General features: G+C 36.1%; 2 protein-coding genes across 3 annotated transcripts in view; both read left to right on the top strand.

Moving 5' to 3' along the window:
• LOC123672099 (ALK tyrosine kinase receptor) overlaps positions 1-22,788 on the top strand; it is a 33,247-nt gene that overhangs the window by 7,419 nt on the left and 3,040 nt on the right. Inside the window, exons 3-19 of one of the 2 annotated variants that reach the window (XM_045606087.1) lie at positions 2,421-2,686; positions 5,574-5,860; positions 7,078-7,244; positions 7,320-7,513; positions 7,570-7,729; positions 8,656-8,803; positions 8,876-9,019; positions 10,482-10,630; positions 10,690-10,859; positions 10,924-11,196; positions 12,384-12,494; positions 12,551-12,731; positions 13,217-13,505; positions 13,560-13,747; positions 14,093-14,322; positions 14,797-15,002; positions 17,842-18,045. In XM_045606087.1, the coding sequence (XP_045462043.1) occupies positions 2,421-2,686; positions 5,574-5,860; positions 7,078-7,244; positions 7,320-7,513; positions 7,570-7,729; positions 8,656-8,803; positions 8,876-9,019; positions 10,482-10,630; positions 10,690-10,859; positions 10,924-11,196; positions 12,384-12,494; positions 12,551-12,731; positions 13,217-13,505; positions 13,560-13,747; positions 14,093-14,322; positions 14,797-15,002; positions 17,842-18,045 (3,367 nt within the window). Of the gene's footprint in view, positions 1-2,420; positions 2,687-5,573; positions 5,861-7,077; positions 7,245-7,319; positions 7,514-7,569; positions 7,730-8,655; positions 8,804-8,875; positions 9,020-10,481; positions 10,631-10,689; positions 10,860-10,923; positions 11,239-12,383; positions 12,495-12,550; positions 12,732-13,216; positions 13,506-13,559; positions 13,748-14,092; positions 14,323-14,796; positions 15,003-17,841; positions 18,046-22,788 lie in introns of both variants that reach the window. The other variant, XM_045606086.1, reaches the window with a different exon arrangement.
• On the top strand, positions 18,503-21,320 carry LOC123672100 (zinc finger MYM-type protein 1-like). Its single transcript, XM_045606088.1, has 2 exons — positions 18,503-20,789; positions 20,885-21,320. The coding sequence occupies exons 1-2, from the start codon at positions 18,920-18,922 to the stop codon at positions 21,235-21,237; spliced, it is 2,223 nt and encodes a 740-aa protein (XP_045462044.1). The 5' UTR covers positions 18,503-18,919; the 3' UTR covers positions 21,238-21,320.

The raw sequence follows: 22,788 nt of genomic DNA, 5'->3' as shown, positions 1-22,788 counted from the left end.
ACAAACTGGTATCTATAGAATACCATGTGGCCGTACGAACATTTACAATATTCTTCAGAATTAGAACCGAAATTCAGGAAACAGAGTGTTTTGAACATTTTAAGTTATTATTGTTAATCTCATATTTTATTTACAGTTTGACATTCGGAATAAGTTCTTGTCATAGCTTTATGGAACTCCTACTGATTGTCGTTACGTTTATGATATAATGCGGGGCTTTGAACTCTATTACTGTCTTTATTTCTTTTCACTCCCCACTCCTGAAAACCCATTTAACTGGCTTAAGTAATGTTATTATATTTAATTCCTGTTTGTGGAATGAAAACGTATATACAGACTAGGCCAACCATGACATTTTGAAATTTATTTATTCATTACAAACGGCAGAGTCAATTTTCCTAGATATACAACATCATATAATTATTGAGATATAATACAAACAAAAAATGTTTAAACCCAGAGAAAAAAATATCGAAGAGGAAAAAACGAAAAAGAACAGTTGACAAGTTCAAATAGCCTCAAAATATCTTTTGTGACTGAAAATAGATATCTGAAATAGATCAATTTCAGATGTATTTGCCCCTTTTATCGCTCGTTCAATAGGATTGTTCATGGCATAGTTAGCGGGGTTATATTCGACAAAAAAGAGATCTATATATCTAAGGAATACATTTTTCGTATTCAGTTTTATCTTAGACAGTAAGTATTCACAATCAATGTAATTATTAAGTCATTTATAAAAAACATTATATCAAAATTATTCCTCCTTATAGATAATGGTTTTATGGATAGAGACTCGAGTAAAATGGCATCATTTATTGAATTTGAAATCCTATTGAAAAATCTAACAGAAAACTCAATGGTTTAACCCTTTATATCGATATATTTGATAGATTCGGAATTATAGGGTATTTAACAGAGTTTGGAAGTTTTAGGCTTTCTAGCCGTGGTCTTCAGGCCTCTTAGGAGGTTTTTAGGTAGTAGTTTGTAACGCAACACTGAATTATTTTGAAGAGAGATAGTAACAAAAGTTATAGCAACTAGAATATTCAAGTAGAAACATTGAGAGTATTTGAAAGTTTCCTGTTTGTATTAGATACGTTTGTTTCAAGTATGTGTGTTTGTCAATATGTTGGTTGTGAATCTTGGAAATTCATCATGTCTAATGATTCTAATGAGTAATTTAACGATAAGATTAATGTTTTCGATTTCTCCAAACGTGGCCTACGATAATTTTTCATGTTTTGCAAGCTATTCTTATTCTGATACCAGTGACTGGCTCTGTTTATATGTTTTTTGGAAGTTTCCATTTCAATGAATTACTATTTGACGATATTTTACGATTGACTATGAATCTTCATAGAAAAGTAGCAAAAAGTTAGGATTTTTTCAATTAAAAATGGATATTGAAATATTAGTTTAAACCTATTTCTTATAATATTTTTTATTCACTCTAAATATAGATTTATCTCAATATACCCGTATCCATTAAATGTCTTTGAGTTATGAAGGCTACATTTGTAAATTTCACGATGCAAGCATTTCTATCAATATTATTTTTATCAATATTTGTTTTAGGTTTCTTTTGTGGTCGCGTGTCCGAAATTGAGTTTTGAAAAAATTAATGGTACATTCTAAGTTAAAAAGGAATTTGTATTCCTCAAAACTCTATTGTGGAGAAAGTTCTTGGTTTCGATATTATAACCTTGAGGATCCATTTTTGGGTTAAAGATACAGTTGTTATTTGGCTCTCATAGGTCCCACCCCAAATGATAATTTTATATGAAAGAATGGCTTCGACCAACGATCTATATGCTATTTTCAACAATTTTAGAAGGAGGAATTTTCGCGACTCATAGAAGGAGAACACTAATTTTCTCAGTGGTTTGGGAGATAGTTGAAGTGATTATCCCATTTTAATGTGTTATTTATAATTACTCCTAGATAATTGATCATTCAACCCGATGAAATGTTCTCAATTTGGAATCTATAGCATCCAAATTTCGAATAAAAAAAGCTATTCTCGTTAACCATATAAGAAAAGAAATATTGGTGTATGAAAAAAAAAATCAGTTGATTGATCCTCATTGCATTCATCGCATTGATCCTCCAAGCTCGAGATTTTCTTTATTCCATTGTGAACTACCACAAGGTAATGGAATACCCCATCGAATATTACAACTTTATTTTCCATCACTATATATAGTGGGTTACACACCGGGCCAGCAATCTCGATGCCACAGGTTCGATTTGAAAAAGGATGATTACTTTCTTTCAATTCATGAGTCGCTTTCCATTGAAAAAATCTTAGGTTATGAAATATTATTTGGTATAGAAGCATATCATAGAAATCTGGAGTGTTTTTCTGATTAATTTCAAACAGATGATCCCATATCTCACCTTCATATGGTCACTTTTAGGTGGATAAATTACACGAGATCCATCGGGAAAGTATCAGAAAACTTCAGGATACTGCTAGAGGTGGTGGCCGCCAAAAACCAAAGTAGCAACGCCTCGTTGGCTTTCGACAATGTGGCATTAATCAAGTGTTACCCTGAAGATGATGACACGTGTTCAGCTCCTCACCAGTTCCGGTGTAAATCGTATCCTCCTTGCATCAACAACACCAAGATTTGCGATATCACTGAAGACTGTGAGGATGGAGAAGATGAAAGACAAAACTGCGGTAGGTGGAAATTATCTATAATTAATAATAATATCTATATTATTGCTAATACATCTGAAAATATCCCTCCGATAATCTTGTAGCTAAACGTTAACATTATGAAGTCGAGCACAGAATAATTTATTATTTATTCTGGATTATATAAATGCATTCCTCGCATACTTCGGAATAAATTGTCGTAGTTATTTTCAACCTACATGGTCTACAATCCCAAATCACTGTTGAAAAGCGACTAATATCTATTGCATTATCAAGCCAAGCCGCTCAGCGCAGTCTGTCAGTGTGACCATCCCCACTTCGCCATTGAAAGAAAACACTTATTTATTCGAAATCGTATCACGCTGTTTTGATTGTTGCGCTGTTCCACTGAACCATGAGCGTTGTCCTACATTCCCAAGGGCCTTCAAAAAAATTGTAAAAATATTAATAATCATTCATTTATACGATAAGTTAATTAAATAAATTTGTTTCGTTTTCTTTCAAAACAATTAGTAACTTTCCGTAATTTGTAATGTCCTTATATAAATTTTCGGGTACTATTGTTGAAAATGATCGCTGTTTACTCGATATAAGAATTTTTTCAAATGGATGAGATTGATCAGAACCCCACATATTTGCTAAATTATTGATTTTGAAACTTAGTGACGACAATTGTAAATTTTTGATAAACCTGTCCATTTCTGACCTCCAAGAAGATGAAATCAGGTGGAACATTGGCAACTGTAAAGTTTTTACTGAAATAATCTCTTCTAAAGAAGAATAAAAGCTTCAGAACCAAAGTCAACTGAGATAACTTTCACCAAGTTTTGATGGAAGTGGTGTCTAAGTACTAAGCAGGAGGACCGACTTAGCCACACGAATGGAAATGACAAGCAAAAACCCATAATATTGCCACCCAAACATAGACTGACGAGATTACTACTGCACCATTACCATGAATAATTTGCTCATCAAGGTATCGAGGCAGTATTAGTATTGAATGCTGCTAGTGCTAGATAAAAATAGTAGATAAAGATCAGCCGTGAAATGCACATTTTCAGAATGCAAAATATGCCGAATAAATAATAATAGTTTATTGTGACATAAACATAAATCGCAGAGGCTGGAGCCTATTGAAAGAAATATTGAAAGAAATATAGCAATATTGAAAGAAAAACCAGAAATCTCTCAAACAGCTCAACATCCTGCCTTCAGATTCATCTACACATGTATTGACTATTTCGATGTTTTAGCACTACATCTTTTGAACCAGAGGAAACATTCTCCAGACTCATGCCGTCAGATAGATTTTGTTGGCTGTCAATGTGAAATTACATGAAGACATAATTGTAGAGAACATACGAATTTTAATTGAACACGAGCAACAAGCAATTAGGAGGTTTATAGACCTTGCCAATATTTGAAAATTTTAGTTTTGAGCTATTCCCACATATAAAATTATAGGGGTTCAAATCAGAAAAGCAGGGATTCTTATAAGCAAGAGCGTGAATGACGGTCTGTGCTTGCTGTAGGACCATCTTGTTAGGAACAGAAACTGTATGTGGATTACGATTTTCGCCAATTTCTTCATTTTTTGGGCGAAAATTTTTTCCAGAATGTCATGGTACAGATCAGAGTTGAGTTATGATGCACTCTTGCAAAACACGAAACTATGACTTTTGGGTTATGGGGAAGTGTTTGGTGCAGCTCACGAGGGTTGTCAATTACCCAGTAACGGTAACTCTGAAGAGACGGAAGTGACATTCAACTGATCAATCTGAATGGATCTTTCCATCCATCTCTTAACCTGTTGTTTCTAGAGCGTGCAACCAAAACAAAAAAGACATAGGGGATGGCGATAAACATTACCACGCGCTAAGGCACGCTGGCAGTTAGAGAAGGGTCTTTTTCGATAAAATAACGACAATGGCATAATAAGGACTGGGACTGATACTGAAATCCTGCAAACTACGATATCCACCCCACCGAACGAGACTAACCCTTCCTCTCAGGAACAGATAACTTCCGTCTCCCTACTCTGATTTTGCTTCTGAGTCTTCCGAAGGTAGTGGAAGCTTTTGCGATCACTTGGGATGTAGAATTTTTTCGACTCTGATTTCGAAATTTCCACTTGGAAAATTTGTTTCAGCCCCTTTTGAACATCTTTGGTTTCGTGTCTTTCTATCGGTCTGTGTCTGCACATCCTTGTAACAGCTTCAAATTCTACAAATTGGTATTACTATTCTGCTCGGTTTTTCCAGATGAAGGAAACGCGTTGAGGATGAACAAACGTGAAATTCCTGTTCCATATTTGATCGGATGGTAAGCGGTTTCATGGAAATTTTGACTATTTTCGTAAGCCTTGCTCATGCGTAAACGTGAAATACCCTGAATATAGAGGGAGAGATGTACAGATTAGCAAAGAGTTCTACCTACTATTGGTATTCGAGGAGAGCATTGATGGATACATAAGAATTTAAGCTTTTTTGAATATACGGTATGCGTGTCTGAATTTAGGAGCGAATGACTAGTAAGCATAGTGCCATAAGAGATTATCTTGAAATGTATGGGTACTAGCATTGGGGAATATTTCGAGAAATGGTTTTCCAAAATTTTTTTAATTGAATTTCAGCCATCAAAATTCATGGCTTTGGACCTATATGTATACAAAAACGTTATTGATAATTACGCTATGACAGTAAAGTTATGCAGGCCATTGTCTTATTTATTTCCTAATACCGAAATGCTACAGAATTTGCTACAGAAAACTATTTTTCATTGTGAACTTTTGAAACTTACAGTTTTAATGATATATTCTTCATGATTATGATAGAATTAATCCCTTGATATGTCCAGGATATATCACCTACTCCAGAAGAAGTAATCCATCAGTCATTATTTTTTGTAGATCAAATGCCATACGGGTCAAGGTGTTCCTTCGAGGACAATATGTGTGGTTGGTACAACTACAATCAGGCCTTCAAATGGGAAAGAGGCAATGGATCGACGCCTACAAACTTCACAGGGCCTTCATGCGATCATACGTACATGAATGTAACCGGAAAATATGTATTCGTCAACATGCTTAAGGAAAATGTTGGTTTCGCCAGTTCGGCCAAATTGAGAAGCATCATATTTAATCCACCCCCGATGGTGCATGGAAACATATCCTCACAATACTACAATTCCTGCTCGGTGAGTAGATGATAATATGTTTATTCAGACCAATGGAACAAGTTTGTACTAGTATTGTTGCGCAGATTCGAAACATCACGTCGAATTTTGGAGCTATGTTGACAATAATCGAAGTCACCAGTTTCGACTGGTCAAAACGTTATAAGAGTCGATAACCGCACCTTTTTTGTAGCTAGTACATTGAGCAGATTCTGTTATGCATGCTGCTTGCAGTTCTGGAAGGAACCAACTTTAATCTCAATCTCAATCTTGACATCTGCATTAGATTTGATTACATCAGAGATCATGACTTTTTTTAGAGGTCCCACAGTGGTCTAGGAGAGTTGGATAAAAAACTCAACATTAAACAGAAATATAATTACCTAGATCTTTCCTGAATTATCTGAATACTCTAAAGTAGTTGATGTTATAGTATTTTCAGGTGCTTTATGAAACTTTGGATATCTTTTATAGAAAGTCAGGAATATTATAAATTATGTTGTTTATTATTCTTCTTCTTCATGTGCCCTGTCAGTTTTGTCCGACGTTGGCGATCACCATTGAGAATGCTTCTTGATCCTGTGCCATATGCAAAAGTTGACCTGTCTTTCTTATTCCGGTCCATTCTCGGATATTTTTGAGACAGGAGGCTTGCCTTCTTCCTACACTCCTTTTTCCTTCTATTTTGCCGCTGATTACCAATTGCAGAATTAGATAGCGACTTCCCCTCATCACATGGCCCAGTTAAGATATCTTCTTACGCTTGATGACATTAAGCAATTCTCTATTCTTGTTGGCTCTTCTTAACACTTCTTCATTTGTTTTGTGTGCTATCCAGGGAATTTTGAGCATACGTCTGTGTATCCACATTTCGAATGCTCCAATGCGATTCAATGTTGACAACTTGAAGGTCCATGTTTCGACACCATACAAAAGCACCGGCCAAACATAGCACTCGATCATTCTCTGCCTCAAGTTCAGGTTATTACATAAAAAGGTCTTCATTTTCGCAAAAGTGGTCTTGGCCATTGCTATTCTACGTTCAATCTCCATATCCGGATCCAGCTGGTCTGTTATTATAGACCCCTAATAAAGGAATTGGTTCACCCTCTCAATGGGATTTTGGTTCAATTTGAGTGAAGCATCTGGATATGGATTACGGCTACATACTAAAATTTGGTCTTTTTTGCATTTATTATGTTTATTATTATACATCTTTAATAGGCCTTCTTTTTTAGATTCGTTTTTATTTGCATCAGACGGGCAAGCACAAGAGTGGATTACTAGTTCAGGTGACGGAACTCAGACCAAATGATAACTATTCGATAGACCTGACTTGGAGCTACAATGATTATGGTGATAGATGGGTCAGGCAATCTTTCATTCTACCAAATCTCACACATAGGTACGACATAATATCTCGCATAATATTGATTCAGAATAGTTCAGATTCTAAAACAATGTTTCTCCTCTTCCCTAGGTATTACTTGAGCTTCGAAGGTAAAAGAGGACTTCGGTATATCAGCGATATTGCAATAGACGATGTTTCTCTGAGTCCAGAGTGCTTTGGATTGAACATACCTGTGACAGAACTGAAGGGTTACAACTACTACGACCCGATGGGCAACCACTTGATTGGACGTGAGACTCATAAGAACTTCCAGAATAAAACATGTAAGCAACGATTCTCATTTAAAAGAGCCCTTCTGGAATGTTTTTTTTTGTTTCAGATTATAAAATAACCACCTGTGGTGCTACAGGCAGGTTTGGCCCAACTCCAGGAGACTGTACAAGGGCTTATAATAAAACTAAGGTTAAGGTCACAGTGCTTTACGAATCCAGTTTGGGTGGTATGCAGAAATGGGTTGTGCCCCAGGATAATTATTATACGTAAGTATAAGTGGCTGAATGAAAATGAAACAACTTTTTTGAGAATGATATCTCGGATAGGTTGATTTTCTTCTTTAATCTCACCATTGTACTATGTAGTCAGATGTGATCGATCCAATTGTTTTGAATTAATGATAATAATAAAACAATGTATGCGCAAAACAAATGTAACTTATAAGTAAAGACGATGAATACCCCTAAAAAATTGAAAAATCTTAACTGAAAATTGCGAAAAAACTATCCGAAGATGTTTCCTGGTTCAAAAGTTATGATAATATTACATTCGTAGTTTTAATCGTTATGTCTTCTTTGAACATCTTATAATTTGGGAACTATCGATGGCCAGAATCTTCCAATCACCCTTTCTTATTGAGAGCACTAAAAACAATACCAACAATCTAAAAAAAAAACAACATTTGAATGTAACATTCTGGTGCCTGGATCTCTCTGACCAGAAATCTTATCCATTGATATGTCACCGCTCCTTTGCTCCTTTCAAAACTCAATTGAGCATTTCGAGACAACCATTTTCAGTTGATGGAAGTAATAAAAATAATTCACGGAGAGTACTGAGTCGATTTCTAAAAATGCGCTCAACATTTTTTTTTCATTTGGAGTATTCTTTGTGTGACTGAATTATTTCGGAATGGCTCTCTTGGATGAATATAATTATTTTGTGTTTCATTAAATAATTTCTGCTATTTTTTGAAATTATAGTATATAATTGGCATTATAAGTGTTTGGTTGTCTGTATGGTTTTTGGCTATCACATATTGCCCCTCAAGTTATTATTTATGACAGATGAACTAGTTTATGTCAGTTGTTTATCTATCACTGGAGTATAATTGTCACTCATTTCGACTGTGGCTATGCCTTGCCTTTAGAACCCATTCTTTTGATTGTTAATATTGATGTTGAATTTTCAGCCTTCTTGTCTTTGGTGCTAGTGGCGGTAAGGGAAGCAGTGCCATTGGATCTTCGAGAGGTTCTATGGTTCGAACAGTTGTGCACTTGAAGAAAAAGCAAGAGATAATCTTCCTTGTGGGACAGGAAGGATCTAGCGCCTGCGAAAAGGTTTGTTTCGCATATTATATTCTCATATATTCTGTGATAACCATGTTTGTAACCGATTTCGAATTTTTGCAGATGTTGCACTATCACAATAAAACCCCTTGTTGGTCTGGGAATCAGAATTTATCTAAGAGTAACGGGGAAAGTATCAGGATGATGCTCAATATTACCATAAATGATAGTGGTGGTGGTGGCGGAGGAGCAACTTTTGTTTTTGTGGTAAGTTTATAAAAGGAAAAGTGATTTTTAATCTTTTATGATATAAACTAAGTGACAACGAAACTGCAACACCCAGAATTTAAATATATTAATGTTTAAATTTAATTTATTTTTTGTGAAACATAGTTAGTATAGCAAGGAATAAATGATTGAATTTGGAGAAAAAATCGTGAATGTTTTTCATTCATTTTTTTTTGTTACTTAAATATTGTAGTCGCTTTTCGTTTTTCAAATTTTACAACAAACCAGCTGTTCCATGATATCCAAAGTCGATGTTGTTAAAATGCCTAGTGCACGTGTACGCTGAATTAATCGCCAGCTGAATGAATTTGAATGAGGTCGAATTAATGGTCTACGGGAGGCGGGGTTGTCATTTCGAGAAATCGCTAACCGTACGAACAGAAATCCAACTACTGTTATGAGATGTTGTCAAGCGTGGTTCGATAATGTTCAAAATCGAAGATGAGTTGGCACCGGACGTCGAAGGGGCACAAATGAAGTTCAAGGTCATCCTTTAACTCTCCGAATGGTTTACCGCCGGATAAGGTCTTTTGGACTGCTGTATTATCGACGCCATCTTATGTTACCTCTGACGGTTGAACATCGCCGGCAACGATTATAATGGTGCAGAAAACGACAAAATGGCATCAGGTCGTCTTTTTTGATGAATCTCGATTCTCCTTGGGTGCACATGATGGCCGAAGAAGGGTTAGACGACGTCGGGGAGAAATACGTGAACCTCAGTTTGATGTTGAGCGTCATGTACACCGGACAGCAGGCGTTATGGTATGGGGTGCTATTGCACATGCAAGTAGGAATAGTGGAGCCATATGTTCTTCATCACCTTATCCGGCTCGAGAATCCAATATTTCAGCAAGAAAATGCACGACCTCATGTTGCCAGAGTTAGTGTAAACTTTTTCGAAGTGACCCAAGTGAATCTTTTGCTATAGCTGCCCAGATCCCCCGATCTTTTGTCCATAGAACATGTTTGGGACATCATGAGTGGAAAAGTTGGAAATTTACCCAAGCCCCAACGGACTTTGGCGGCTCTGAGACATGAAGTACAGGTAGTTTGTTATAGTATCCTTCAAGAAGAAATAGACCATCTTATTGCATCAATGCCGAGACGTGTTGGGGAGTGTATAGATAATCGCGGTAGACAAACACATTATTAACAAATTTATTGAAAAAAAATTGTAAACCCTTCGTTTTTTCCTCCAAATTTCAAATATTAGTCCTTGCCATTTTATCCATGTTTTGCCAAAAAAAAATTTAAACATCTTCTTCTGGGTGTTGCAGTTTCTTTGTCAGTTAGTATATTTTAGTATGTATCTTTCCAGTTTTTTTGATTTGAAAGAAACATGATAATATGGTATCTTTATGCCTTTTCTTATTCTTTCTTGCTCTTGTAATCATTATGATTTGGATACTTTTGAGAATATTCAATTTTTTTTTTCAAGCGAAATGGAACCAAGCACCATATACCTATCGCAGTCGCAGCAGGAGGTGGTGGACTAGGGCTAGGAAGATTCATAGACAATGGAAACCTACATGGCCAGGCTATCAATATTTCGAAGGATCCTGTGCCTGGAAGAATGTTTGGAAAAGAGTGAGTATTTTCGAAATTCACTTTTAACAACTCCGAGATTAAACCATATTTCCTCCAAGGTCATCTGGGGCCGGAGGTGGATGGCGAGGCGAATTTGGTCTGGAAGTGCCGGTTATGGGTAAATCCCTGCTAGAGGGTGGATTGGGAGGAAGAGCTTGCTACAACTCAACAGATCACAGGGGCGATGGTGGTTTTGGTGGTGGAGGTGGTGGATGCCGTAACGGAGGAGGTAACTGTTGTGATTCAACAAGTGATTTGAACATTTCATTCTATGAAATATTGTTAATTTCCAGGAGGTGGCGGTTATGCAGGTGGTGATGCCCCTTCGAGCAATTCGACTAATGGAGGTGGAGGTTATTCCTTCCTCGATCCAGCAAGATCCGTACCAAACCTCTCTGATGCTCAATCGGGCTACAACGCAGGTCCGGGTTACGTCATAATCATTGGCGCCATCTCTGGGTGCGACTGCGATTTCAGATGCGTGGCCTTGGATGTTAAGAGGTCCCAGGTGGCATGTATATGTCCAGATGGATGGATTCTCGATTCAGGCGGCAAACTTTGTGTCCGTAAGTTCACAGCTGGCATTGATGTTGATTATGTAGACGGAGGTATGTCGGATTTTGAAAGTGTATGCTTGGAGTGGATTAACATGTTTAACTGGTTGCCTACTGATGGTTTGATTTTTAGAAATTTAATCAAGTTCAGGGAAAAAGTAGGGGAATATTTACAATTTGATGAATCGAATTTGTTCATCTATGGGAAACCGTTTGCACACTATATCAAAATAATGTTTCACACCTTATGAAGGAAAATAAATTTAACCAAATTCAGCTAGCATTGTGACTTCTTGAAAGGAATTGATCTCTAATTAGCATCGGTTACTTTATCCTCGAGGTATTCTAAAATACACCATTCAGAAAGATTATCATTTGTGTCGTGTATCTTTATAGGATAGTGCTACTTGAACTCTTCTCTATTTACTCTACATCTCAAATAAGATATTTCTTGAACCAGTATTTAAATATTCATTTCAAAATTGCATGAACAATAAATTTGAACACTAATCAATTTCTAACCATACTAAACCTTCAAATTGTGGTCTGTCCTGAAAAATGATCTGAATGCCATGAAATTAATTTCAGTTATTATCAATAATTATTGATCCATCTTCATTCCTTATTATTTCCCATACCAGGAATAGTGGAAGTTTTGTGGTCACTTCTGAAATGAAAATGTTTTCGGTCTCTAATTTCTTTTTTTTTCGACTACGGCATGATAGAGACTGATACTGAAAGTCTGCAAACCACGATATCCACTTATCCAAACTTTTACCTTTCTGAGGTTTTCAGTTTCCTTATCGTGAGAGTCTTGCACAGTTGTGTGATCACTTTTGCTATGGAAGAAGGAGTGTCACATTAGCAGATAATTTCATTTAGAATAGATATATGCATACATTTTAAAAAACAAAATTTTAGCAAGGCAAGGAGACAGTTTAGTGGACAGATTTTTATTGAAATTAATGACAATTGTACAAGAACCAAGACTAAATAATACAATAATAATTGATAATGGTACGTAATTTGCGAAACGATGCTACCAATTGCTTTTCGCTAAACTTACCAGTAGGAACATTGAAAATACATATTTGATTTTTTGAAGAGACCTCGTGTTCCCAATAGTGTTTGCATCTAAAATAGTTAATTTTTTTACATAAACAATAAAAGGAATAATTATTGTCTATCTAAATTCACAGAAAGTCCTAGCATCTCTAGTGGTCAACTAGACGCATCCTGGTTGGTCAACTTCTTAATCATACTGGTGATTGTTTTGACCATCATATTGGCTATATTTTGCTTCGTGTTGTGTAAGTTTTATATTAATCTGGTTTTCATCTATGGTCTCAACGAGTTCATGTTTTAGACAACCGGTATCAAATCAGGGCGTCACGAGAGAAATCCGGTGCAGACTTGCAGCTTAACAGGCTCAGGATGGAGTCCGACGGAATGACGACTGAGTACAATCCCAATTATGAGTTTGGTGGTGTTGTTTACACTCTAAAGGATCTGAAGGATATTCCAAGGGCACAATTGAGACTCGTAAAGTAAGTTATGTACATCCCAACCAATCAGACACATTAAAAAAAGCATATGTTCTTTCCAAAAACATCTGCCTATAAGTGAAATGATACCTTGAAAAAAATCAGCCAAATCAAACTCCTTAGAGATTGCTGAGTAGGCTCAGGATCTCGATCATTGACGGCTAGTGACAGTATAAGATGGTGAGGCAGTGCCTCATCGGCCTTCTAGGACAAGCCGCCACTGCTCTTGATCCAACAAAAAAAAAATCATACTCCAATCCCCGAAAAAAAAAAAAACTTGAATAATTAGACGAACTTAGCGGAAAGTAATTCCCCTTCTTACTGCTATTGAACCGGAGAATATTATTTAAAAATATTAATTGTTTCCATTTGGGTCTTGAAATGATTCAACTGACTAGCTGCGTTGATTCGTTTATACAGCGCAATTTGCAAAATTTTTGACTCAATTACATTTAGAGTTGAACGCTGAACTTTTTATATTTCTCAAGGGCTTTGGGTCAAGGCGCTTTTGGAGAAGTTTATCAAGGCTTCTACAGACAAAGACCTCGCGACACTGTTGAGATGCCAGTTGCAGTGAAAACACTGCCAGAAATGTCTACAGCCCAATCGGAGATGGACTTTCTGATGGAAGCTTTGATCATGTCGAAATTCAAGCATGCCAACATCGTCCATTTTATCGGAGTTTGCTTCGATAAGCATCCAAGATTCATCGTTCTGGAACTGCTGGCTGGCGGAGACCTTAAAAATTTCCTAAGGCTTTCCAGACCACAGGAAGGAGTAAGAGATTCAATTACTCATTGAAGTAGCGAAAATAACACTTGCTTTTTTTAGGAAAGAGCTACAATAACAATGAAGGACTTGATACTGATAGCAATAGACGTTTGCAAAGGGTGCAAATATTTAGAGGAAAACAGATTCATTCATAGGGATATAGCAGCCAGAAATTGTCTATTAACAACGAGAGGACCTGGTAGGGTAGTTAAGATTGCTGATTTCGGCATGTCAAGAGATGTATACAGGTGATTTTTTTTTAAATATGCTATGTTCAATATTTTTGTGTACAGTGTACAACAAATAAATAACAATTTCTAAAATTGGTAGAGATGAGTATTGTGGGGATTTTTTAAAATGACTACTGATTCGTCCCACGTTTTAAAATATATTAAAGTCAAATCTTTACACCCTATATAGTCTTCAAAACATCCAAAGTTAGGAGGATAACATTTTATTCATCAAAGGGGGATGTCATAAAACGTCAGTATCTTTTATAAGCAACTTTTCTTTTAATGACACCTTCAATTATTTCCTACTTTTCATATACCTCCAACAAAGTATTTATTTGGCTATCTGGTTTTTTTCTGTAGGCAAGAATACTACAGAAAAGGAGGTAAGGCCATGTTGCCAATCAAGTGGATGCCTCCTGAAGCCTTCTTTGACGGGATTTTCACTATCAAAACAGACGTATGGTCTTATGGAGTGCTGCTCTGGGAGATCATGTCTTTGGGTTTCATGCCGTATACAGGCTGCTCGAACACGGAGGTTATGCAGTTGGTCACTAGTGGGGGAAGGCTGGGTCGTCCTACTAACTGCCCAGGTGAGTACATGTAGATATGTTTCAAGTTTGTCCTATATGGAATCGTTCTTCTTCTTCAAGTACCTATCTGATCCTAATCATAATTTTTTTGGTAGCAACTCGAAATAATTCTGCTGAGCTTTTCTCAAAACAGGTTCTCAGATTTCGCCACCATGATATTCTTCTTCTTCCGGGTCCTCTCTTACCTACTACCCTTGAATTATATTCTACATATTCTGCATTATTTCTCATAAGAATGGAATCATTAACTTGTTTTCCAATTTAACATTTTGAATTTTTTGTGTAACGTAGTGCTTCAGTGCTCTTTTGCTAATTCCAGTGAAAAACCGTTGCTACTCGATACGATTCAGCCTAACCTAACCTATAAATTATTTCTTACTAAGATGCTTCGGTGCTCTTTTGCCAATTATCTTGGACATGACTCCAGTGTGAAACGACTGTTACTGGGTAAAATTCAACTTAATTTTCTTTCAGATCCACTCTATGCACTGATGAAACAGTGCTGGCATCCAACTCCAGAAAAGAGACTTTCATTCTGCACAATTGAAGAAAGGTTGGGCTATTGCGTTCAAGATCCAGATGTCCTGAATACTTCACTTCCAGTTTTTGTACGTCGAGACTCCGAGGAGAGGGACAGTACAGTTATGAGACCTTTGAACTCAGATGATAACTGCTTACAGGTGCATTTTATTTATCAAAAACAAATGTTGAAATGAATTGCAAGTTGAAAATATGTTTAGATGGTACAAAAAGTAGAAAGATCTGAATTCATATTCACTAAGATGAATGTATGATTAAAATATATTTTTTCTACGAGCGTTCAAAAGTAGATATTATTCGTCACTAAAAACCCCAAAGGAAAGTAATTATTATATATTATTATTAATATCCGTCATGATTGAGGGAAATATCCCATAATGTTGGCAAACGTAATGGGATACATACTTTTTATCTCCTCCCTATAGGTTGCCGTTGTTAATTTCTGAATGGTATAGAATTTGGATTGTCATAATACTCCTCCAAAAATAATGATGCTGAGGAAATTTTTATTGAAGAAAAATCGAGAAATAGATATGAAAGAATTATATGAGATTCAGGAGATGGAAGATCATGTCAACCTTCAAAAATACTATTGTTTGTATATTTTTAAAAATTGTCGGAAAGTTAGGAAAGATGAATCGCATTCACGTTATGTTTATTTCATGAACGGTCCGTGAGGACTGGGGTAAATTTTCAAGCCTTTCACCCATGATGTCCCAAACATGGTCTATTGGCGAAAGATCGGGAGTTCGGGGCAGCCTTGACAAAAGATTCACATGGGTCGCTTCGAAAAAGTTTAAACTAACTCTGTCAACGTGAGGTCGGGCATTATCTTGCTGAAATATTGGATTCTCGAGCCGGTTAAGGTAAGAGAGAACATATGGCTCCACCATTTCTGAGGTTCACGTCTCCCCGACGTAGTCTTACCCTTCTTCGGCCATCATGTGCACCCAAGGATCGAGATTCATCAGAAAAGACGACCTGATGCCATTCCACATTCCAATGTTGACGTTCTCTGCACCACAGTATTCTTTGCTGCGATGCTCAACCGTCAGAGGTAACATAAGATGTGGTTGATAATGCTGCTGCCAAAAGACTTTACCCTGCGATAAATCGGTTGGACAGTATGGCCTTGTTTTCCTAACCACTCATCAGCCAAAGATCGAGTTGTCGCAAATCGGTCTCTAATGGCCATAAGTCTTAGACGTCGATTTTGAACTTCATTTGTGCCCCTTCGACGTCCGGTGCTTACTCTTCTTCGATTTTGGGCATTTCAAATTCACTTAGTTGGCTATAAATTCCGCGTACACGTGCATTTTATCAACAACTAAACATCGACTTTGGATCTGCTCGAACAGCTAGTTAGTTATAAAATTTAAAAAAACTTGCAAAAAATGACTACAATATTTAAGTAACAAAAATTGTTCAAATGAAAGAACCTTCACGATTTTTTTCTCCAAATCCAATCATTTACTCCTTGCTATATTATCCTAGTTTTACCAAAAAAAATTTCAATTTAAACAGCTCCTTGGTGTAAATTATAGATTTTACATTGAGTGTCAGAATAGGAAGTTTTGTGAACAAGTTAAATCCCTAGAGAAATATGTAGCTCAGTATTTAATATTCCCTTTTTTCGAGAAGTATTAGTAAGAAACATTTTCTTGGCGGAAGTTTCATATCAAAATTATTAAACTACAGAGTCTTATAGGGATTCGACTTTCAGATGAAAACATGTTCTTCAAAAGTGAATTTTAGTACAGAGACATTAAATAATTATTGCTTGATCGAAATCTACTTCTATATATCCTTGGATTGAAACTGTTTCTGTTTTGCGTCAATCCTTAATTAAAACACATTCGGTTAGGTTAGGGTTATGCTATGAATATAATTCTCAAAAAACTTTACAACGGATCTGAAAGCTAGTTTAAGATTCATGTCATTTCAAGTTCCTTAAGAACTGCATCGGGAATTTAGAGGTCGGATCCACTGATGGATCAAAATGACCTCATTATCTTGTCAATATAGTCTATTCTGGGCACAGTTTTTGAAGAACATCCACAACACTATTTTGACGGATGCAGGTGGTGACTTCAACTCTCACTGGATGGAAGAGGAGTAACTTGAGGAGGGTAACATTTCAGTTGAATTCACTTGCAAAAAATACAAGAATATTTATTGATTAATTAATTATGATGTATTCTCATATGGAATACCATTATAAAAATAATAATATTTTTATTCCACAAATTATTAACAATATCAAACATATTACGAAATCATATACAATCATTGGAATAAATAAAGTAGTATAGTCAGTAACAGAACAGATGTGACATTATCTACTACAGTTTATTTTGGATATATGTTTAAATATAACATTTCATTAAGAATTTTCTCATTCTTTTTCCTTAATGAATTTGGGTCTCTTATTTATAATAATGAACCTTCGAAATGGTTCAAGAATAAAAAAATATTCCATGCTGGATTCGGTATAATAATTGGTTGCTATACCGCATTTATCCTCCCAGCTTGAGAACACGGTTCATGATAGTTGGCATCGAGAAATCAAATTGAAAAAAAAACATTTTTCGGATTTTTGGTGACAGTCCTCACCTACATTGTTGTTGGATTATAAATTTTCGAATACTTCGTTCAGAAATCCTGATGAATCCTGCTACTTAATTTTCATTTTTATGTCTTATTGACGTTAAATGATTTTTCTATATGGACTGGGATTTTTTACGATGAAACAAGAAATAATATTGTAGTGTAATATTGAAGTATTTTGAATTTGTTGTATTTACTATATATTCACTGCAGTATACTAGACATGCTCGTAGAAAAAGTATATCTAGTGTTATAAAAATTTTCTTCAAGTTTGAGAACATTTCCCAGTTCTGGCTTCACCTTGTTGAATAATAATTTATTTTTTATCGAAAATTATTCATGGCAAATCTTAAATCTATCTATATTCTGCAGGTGATTCTACAGTCTTCGGATTACCTCATACCCAACCATACTACTACAGTTCCCAACCTCACTTTTTCTACATCTTCTGTTGAAAATCTACTTCCGGAAAATTCAGACAGTTGGGAGACGTCTTTTATTATGCCGAATTCTAAATCTACCCAGCCTCTTTTAACCGAGAACGAACAGAATAAGGACGATAATGGTTCCGAATCTGTGAGTAAATTTTGTTTTATTCGTATTTCAAAAACGTATTACTACTGTTCTTTTTTTAATTGATAGAAATGAGAGTATTCTACTCAAATTCAAATCTCTTCAAATTCATGCTTTGAAATGACTTAGATGTCTGAATTGGATATTACCGATCAGGAAAAATAATCACAGCAATATTTCTCATTATTCTTTTAAACAATTCAATTTTCACGGTTTTTCTCAACAAAATAATGATAAATGAAATCAATAATATGAAATAATTCGTGTTCTTCGTGGACTAAGACTTGAATGTTGAAGTAGCCACACTATTGTCCACTGGATTATAATTATTATTTTTAATAATAAGCGTATGGAATCGTTTCGTTTTCATCTTAATGGTTGTCATTTTTAGGTATTTTTGATTATTTTATCAATTGTCTTGCCATTTGTTTTCTTTGTATTCCACCCATTCTTGCCCAGGGCCGTAGCCAGGGGGGGGCATTATGGGGCAATGCCCTACCTTTAATTTTCAATGCCCTACCTTAAAAAATAGTAACAATTTAAATAATATTCAAAGGAAATTTCATTATGTGACGTGAGGAAAAAATTATCACTCGCAAATCAATTCTGAATTAATCACGAGTTGTTAGAGATTGCGAACTACATCAATAGAGTGCACCGTGGTCATTGTATATATACAGCACGCTGTATTTTCAGAAGCACCTCATGTGCTTATTTTCTTGATTCCGCACATAGATGGCATTTGAAGTATGTATGGGACCTGTACTGGAATATACGCCCCTTGGTAGGGGGATCCCCATATAACCCAAAATAGAGTTTAGCGAAATAATTGTTTGTTTATTGAAGTGAAGTGAAGTGTTGATTGACTCATTTAGCGATGGATATAAGGACTTTCTTTACCAAAAAACGAAGAGTTGAAGAGGGAATTCATCACGATGAACCCCATTGCTCAAAACCCACTCCTAGTTCTATGGAAACTAGTTTGGCAAAACAGGTTGGTAGAAATAGAATTAACTATGGTATTCCTTCGGATATTGCACGAATCGGAGAACCGATAAAACAAATTATTTTAAATATATATCCCAAAGAAAATAATAGGGCCTTTGTTGCGGATTGGTTTAAGCGATATAAATGGTTGCAGTATTCGGTCGAGAGAGATGCTGCTTTTTGCTATCCTTGTCAACAATTTTTACCCCATGGAAGCAAACAAAGTTCTTATACTTCCACAGGATTCAGAAACTGGAAAAATGCCAGTGATACAAGAACTGGGTTTCCAAAACATGAGAAATCAATTCCTCATACACAAGCCATGGCGATGTGGCAAGACAAACTACGCAGAATATCTACAGGTAGCAGTGTCGAAACTTTGATAAATCATGAAGTTTTAGAAAAAAACCGGTATTACATGAAATCAATTGTTGAAGTTATACAATTTTTAGTTGTCAACGAGTTAGCTTTGCGAGGAAATTATGTTTTGGAGGAAAAAAAAGAACAAGGATTATTTCAGAATTTATTTGAATACACGTGCATGAAAGATCCGAATTTGAAGGAGGCTTTCAGCCATATACCACAAAATGCGACATATCATTCACCGGAAATTCAAAACCAAATAATTCAAGCAATGGTTCAAGTAGTACAGAACTCCATTGTCAAAGATATCAAGGAATCTGACGTGAATTGGTTCACTCTAATGGAAGATGGAACGAGGGATAAGAATAATCGTGAAAATATTGCTATAGCAATACGTTACGTTAAGGATGGAATCGTCAATGAGTCGTTGCTGACAGTTACAACAACTGAACATCTTGATGCAGCAACATTTACCGAATTAACTTTAAACACTCTTACGAAAAATGGCATTGATCTCTCCCGTATGCTAAGCCAATGCTATGATGGAGCAAGTGTTATGAGCGGAAAAGTTTCAGGAGTTGCGACTAGAATAGAGAATCAATTGGGCCGAAAAATTCCTTATGTCCACTGTTATAACCACCGCTTACATTTAATAGTTATCAGGACTATCTCTGAAATGACTTTCATCCGTTTATTTTTTGATCAATGCATCATGTTACATGAGTTCTTTCATCATGGAAAAATAGCTGCAATGTATGGTGGAAAAATAATTGGCAGATTACTCGAACAACGTTGGTCAGGACACTTGGCGGTTACAAAAGTTGTAAACGATAATTATTCAGAGATTTTGCTAACTTTAGATAAAATGAAAAATGACAGATTCAATGGTGACGACGTTGCCAAGAGTGTCGGCATCAAAAAAATTATGCTTAATTTGGAATTCCGAATGGCTATGGTTGTGGCCAAAAAAATACTATCCATGCTTCAGCCTGCAGATGCAAGTTTACAAGCCCGAAGCGCAGGATTGAAAGACGCCCTAATAATCATAAATTGCGTCCAAAATGAAATCACAAAATTGAGAACAGATGAAATGTATCATCAAATTTTGGAAGAAGCTAAATCTATGACAAGCATTGATTCTGAAAATAGGACTCACACCCAAAAAAGGCAAGTCAGAAGATCTAATCGCATGGATGACTACTTGATGTTTGACTCTTCCTGTTCCTCAACGAAACAAAATGAAGAAGATCAACCATTTAAATCTGAGTATTTCGAAACATTGGACATACTAGTTGCTGAATTACAGAGAAGGTTTTCAGACAACGATGATCTGTTAAATTCTGTAGCGAGTCTCGATGAGTTGGATGTGAACAAAATGGAACCTTTGAAAAATTTAGGTGAGTGTAAGGCAATTAACAAAATGATGTTGCTGCTTCTAAAATATTACGCTTGTTTATTCATATTCAATTCACAATTTAAATTAACTTTTCAGGTATAACAATTCCATCAAATGAAGAGGCTACAGTGGTTAAAGCTTATTTGAGTCGTCGTGAGGATAAAACAGAAGACATAGTGCAAGTTTTGTACAGACAGCGAGAGGCTTTCAAAGATACATATGAACTCTTTGCATCTGTGGCGACCATAGGATGTAGCACTGCTGTTTGTGAATCTACTTTTTCAACCTTAACTGCAATCAATAGACCTCAGAGGCTGTCAATGAGTCACGAAAGAATGGCAGGCATGGTATTTCTGGCCTTTGAAAAGAGAAGGACTCAGTCTGTTGATCTGAATGAAGTCCTTCGCATATTTAATAATATGACAAATCGAAGGATTCAGCTGTTTTGAGGAAGTTTTTTATCATCATTATATTAATCACAACATGTTGAAAGAAATAATATAAACTGAAGAAATAAATATTTTTATATATACATACTACCATACACTCAAAAGTAGGTACGATGAAAATTGATTCATCAGATCACATCGAGTACAATTTTTTACTTCTGCCCTACCTGTAACCTTCATTGCCCTACCTTAAATTCATTTCTAGCTACGGCCCTGTTCTTGCCTCGAAATTATTTGAATCTAGCTGGAGCTCTCAACACCAGTCTGTATATTATCTCACATAATGTTGTGGTGGTGTTGTGTCCTTTTCACCGACCTAAACCAGAAAGATCTTGAAGCTACCACGTGCTGAGTTTCGGGTAATGGTGGGACTGGTGACAGGACACTGTCGGTGCAAATACCTATTGTACCGCATTTGTAACTCAGCAGATGAGATCTGCAGGCTCTGTGGAAAGGCGGTAGAAACAGCCAAACACATAGTGTCCAAATGCCCGGGGCTGACAGTCCTAAGAACCACTCACATGGGAAAGTGAGTTCTGGATACTCACAAAGTAATAGAGAAGGCTCCTAAGGATGTCGTCGGCTTTGTTAACCGTATCGATGGCCCCCTTGGATTCGTAGGAATAGATAGGGGTTAAGAACAAAAGATCAAATTGGTCAAAGTTCCTAAGGATGTCGTCGGTTTCATTCATAGTTGGTCTCCCTGGGTTTGTAATCGATTTAGTCGCAGTTCCCAGTAGGGAACTGCAGCGAAAATAATAAATATCCCATATATATAGATATTCGGAAACAGGAGAAATGAAGGAGCATCATCCTAATCGTCTTCCGAATCATAGCACAAGACAGATTTGTTCAACAAACAGCACGACAAAATCAAACTGTGACTTCTAATGAGCATAGAATGCAATTATATCGAATCCATGGCTTCAGTCTTTTACGTAGAACCAGTGGTAAACAATTATGGGAAGTCCACCTTAACTGCAGAAGGCCTTAGATAGATCAAGCTCTAACAAAAGGAAATCGCGCAGCGAGTCAAGGATTTGGCTCAAGCCTGAGGTGGGATCTTATCAATTTATTATCAATTGATATTTTAATAATCTGTATCGATTATTAACTAAATTAGTAGGATCTTACTACAGCTTCGAAAGAGTTTGTGTTTGGAGAATATCAGGAAATGTTGAAAAGTTACAACAGATACAAGAAGTTCACAGGTCCAGTGATGGAACTGTCCAAGGACAGATCTCATTTTGCTGGAAGGGTTTAAGATAACGGGCAACAGATTCTTCAACCTTTTGTTATTTTATAATACTGCTGCAACACAGAAATATTTTCCATTCAAGCATAATAATGCTCGTCCGCACGTTGCAGTCTTTCAATCTCGGGGTACCTTCTGCTCTTTAATTATTCTGTTTAAGAGTTTTGTTAGTCCTTCTTGTAGTGCTTCTTCATATTTAATTAATTAAAGGTGAACATTGTAGGATTATGGGGCTTTTCATGTTTTTTTTAATTTGCTATTGCTTCTTTCACCATATTATTTCATTTACGTATTGT

The sequence above is a fragment of the Harmonia axyridis genome, chromosome 2, assembly GCF_914767665.1.
Source record: "Harmonia axyridis chromosome 2, icHarAxyr1.1, whole genome shotgun sequence".
Taxonomy (NCBI): Eukaryota; Metazoa; Arthropoda; class Insecta; order Coleoptera; family Coccinellidae; genus Harmonia; species Harmonia axyridis.
The sequence above is the reverse complement of the archived record's forward strand: the minus strand, read 5'-3'. Positions and strand labels throughout refer to the sequence as shown.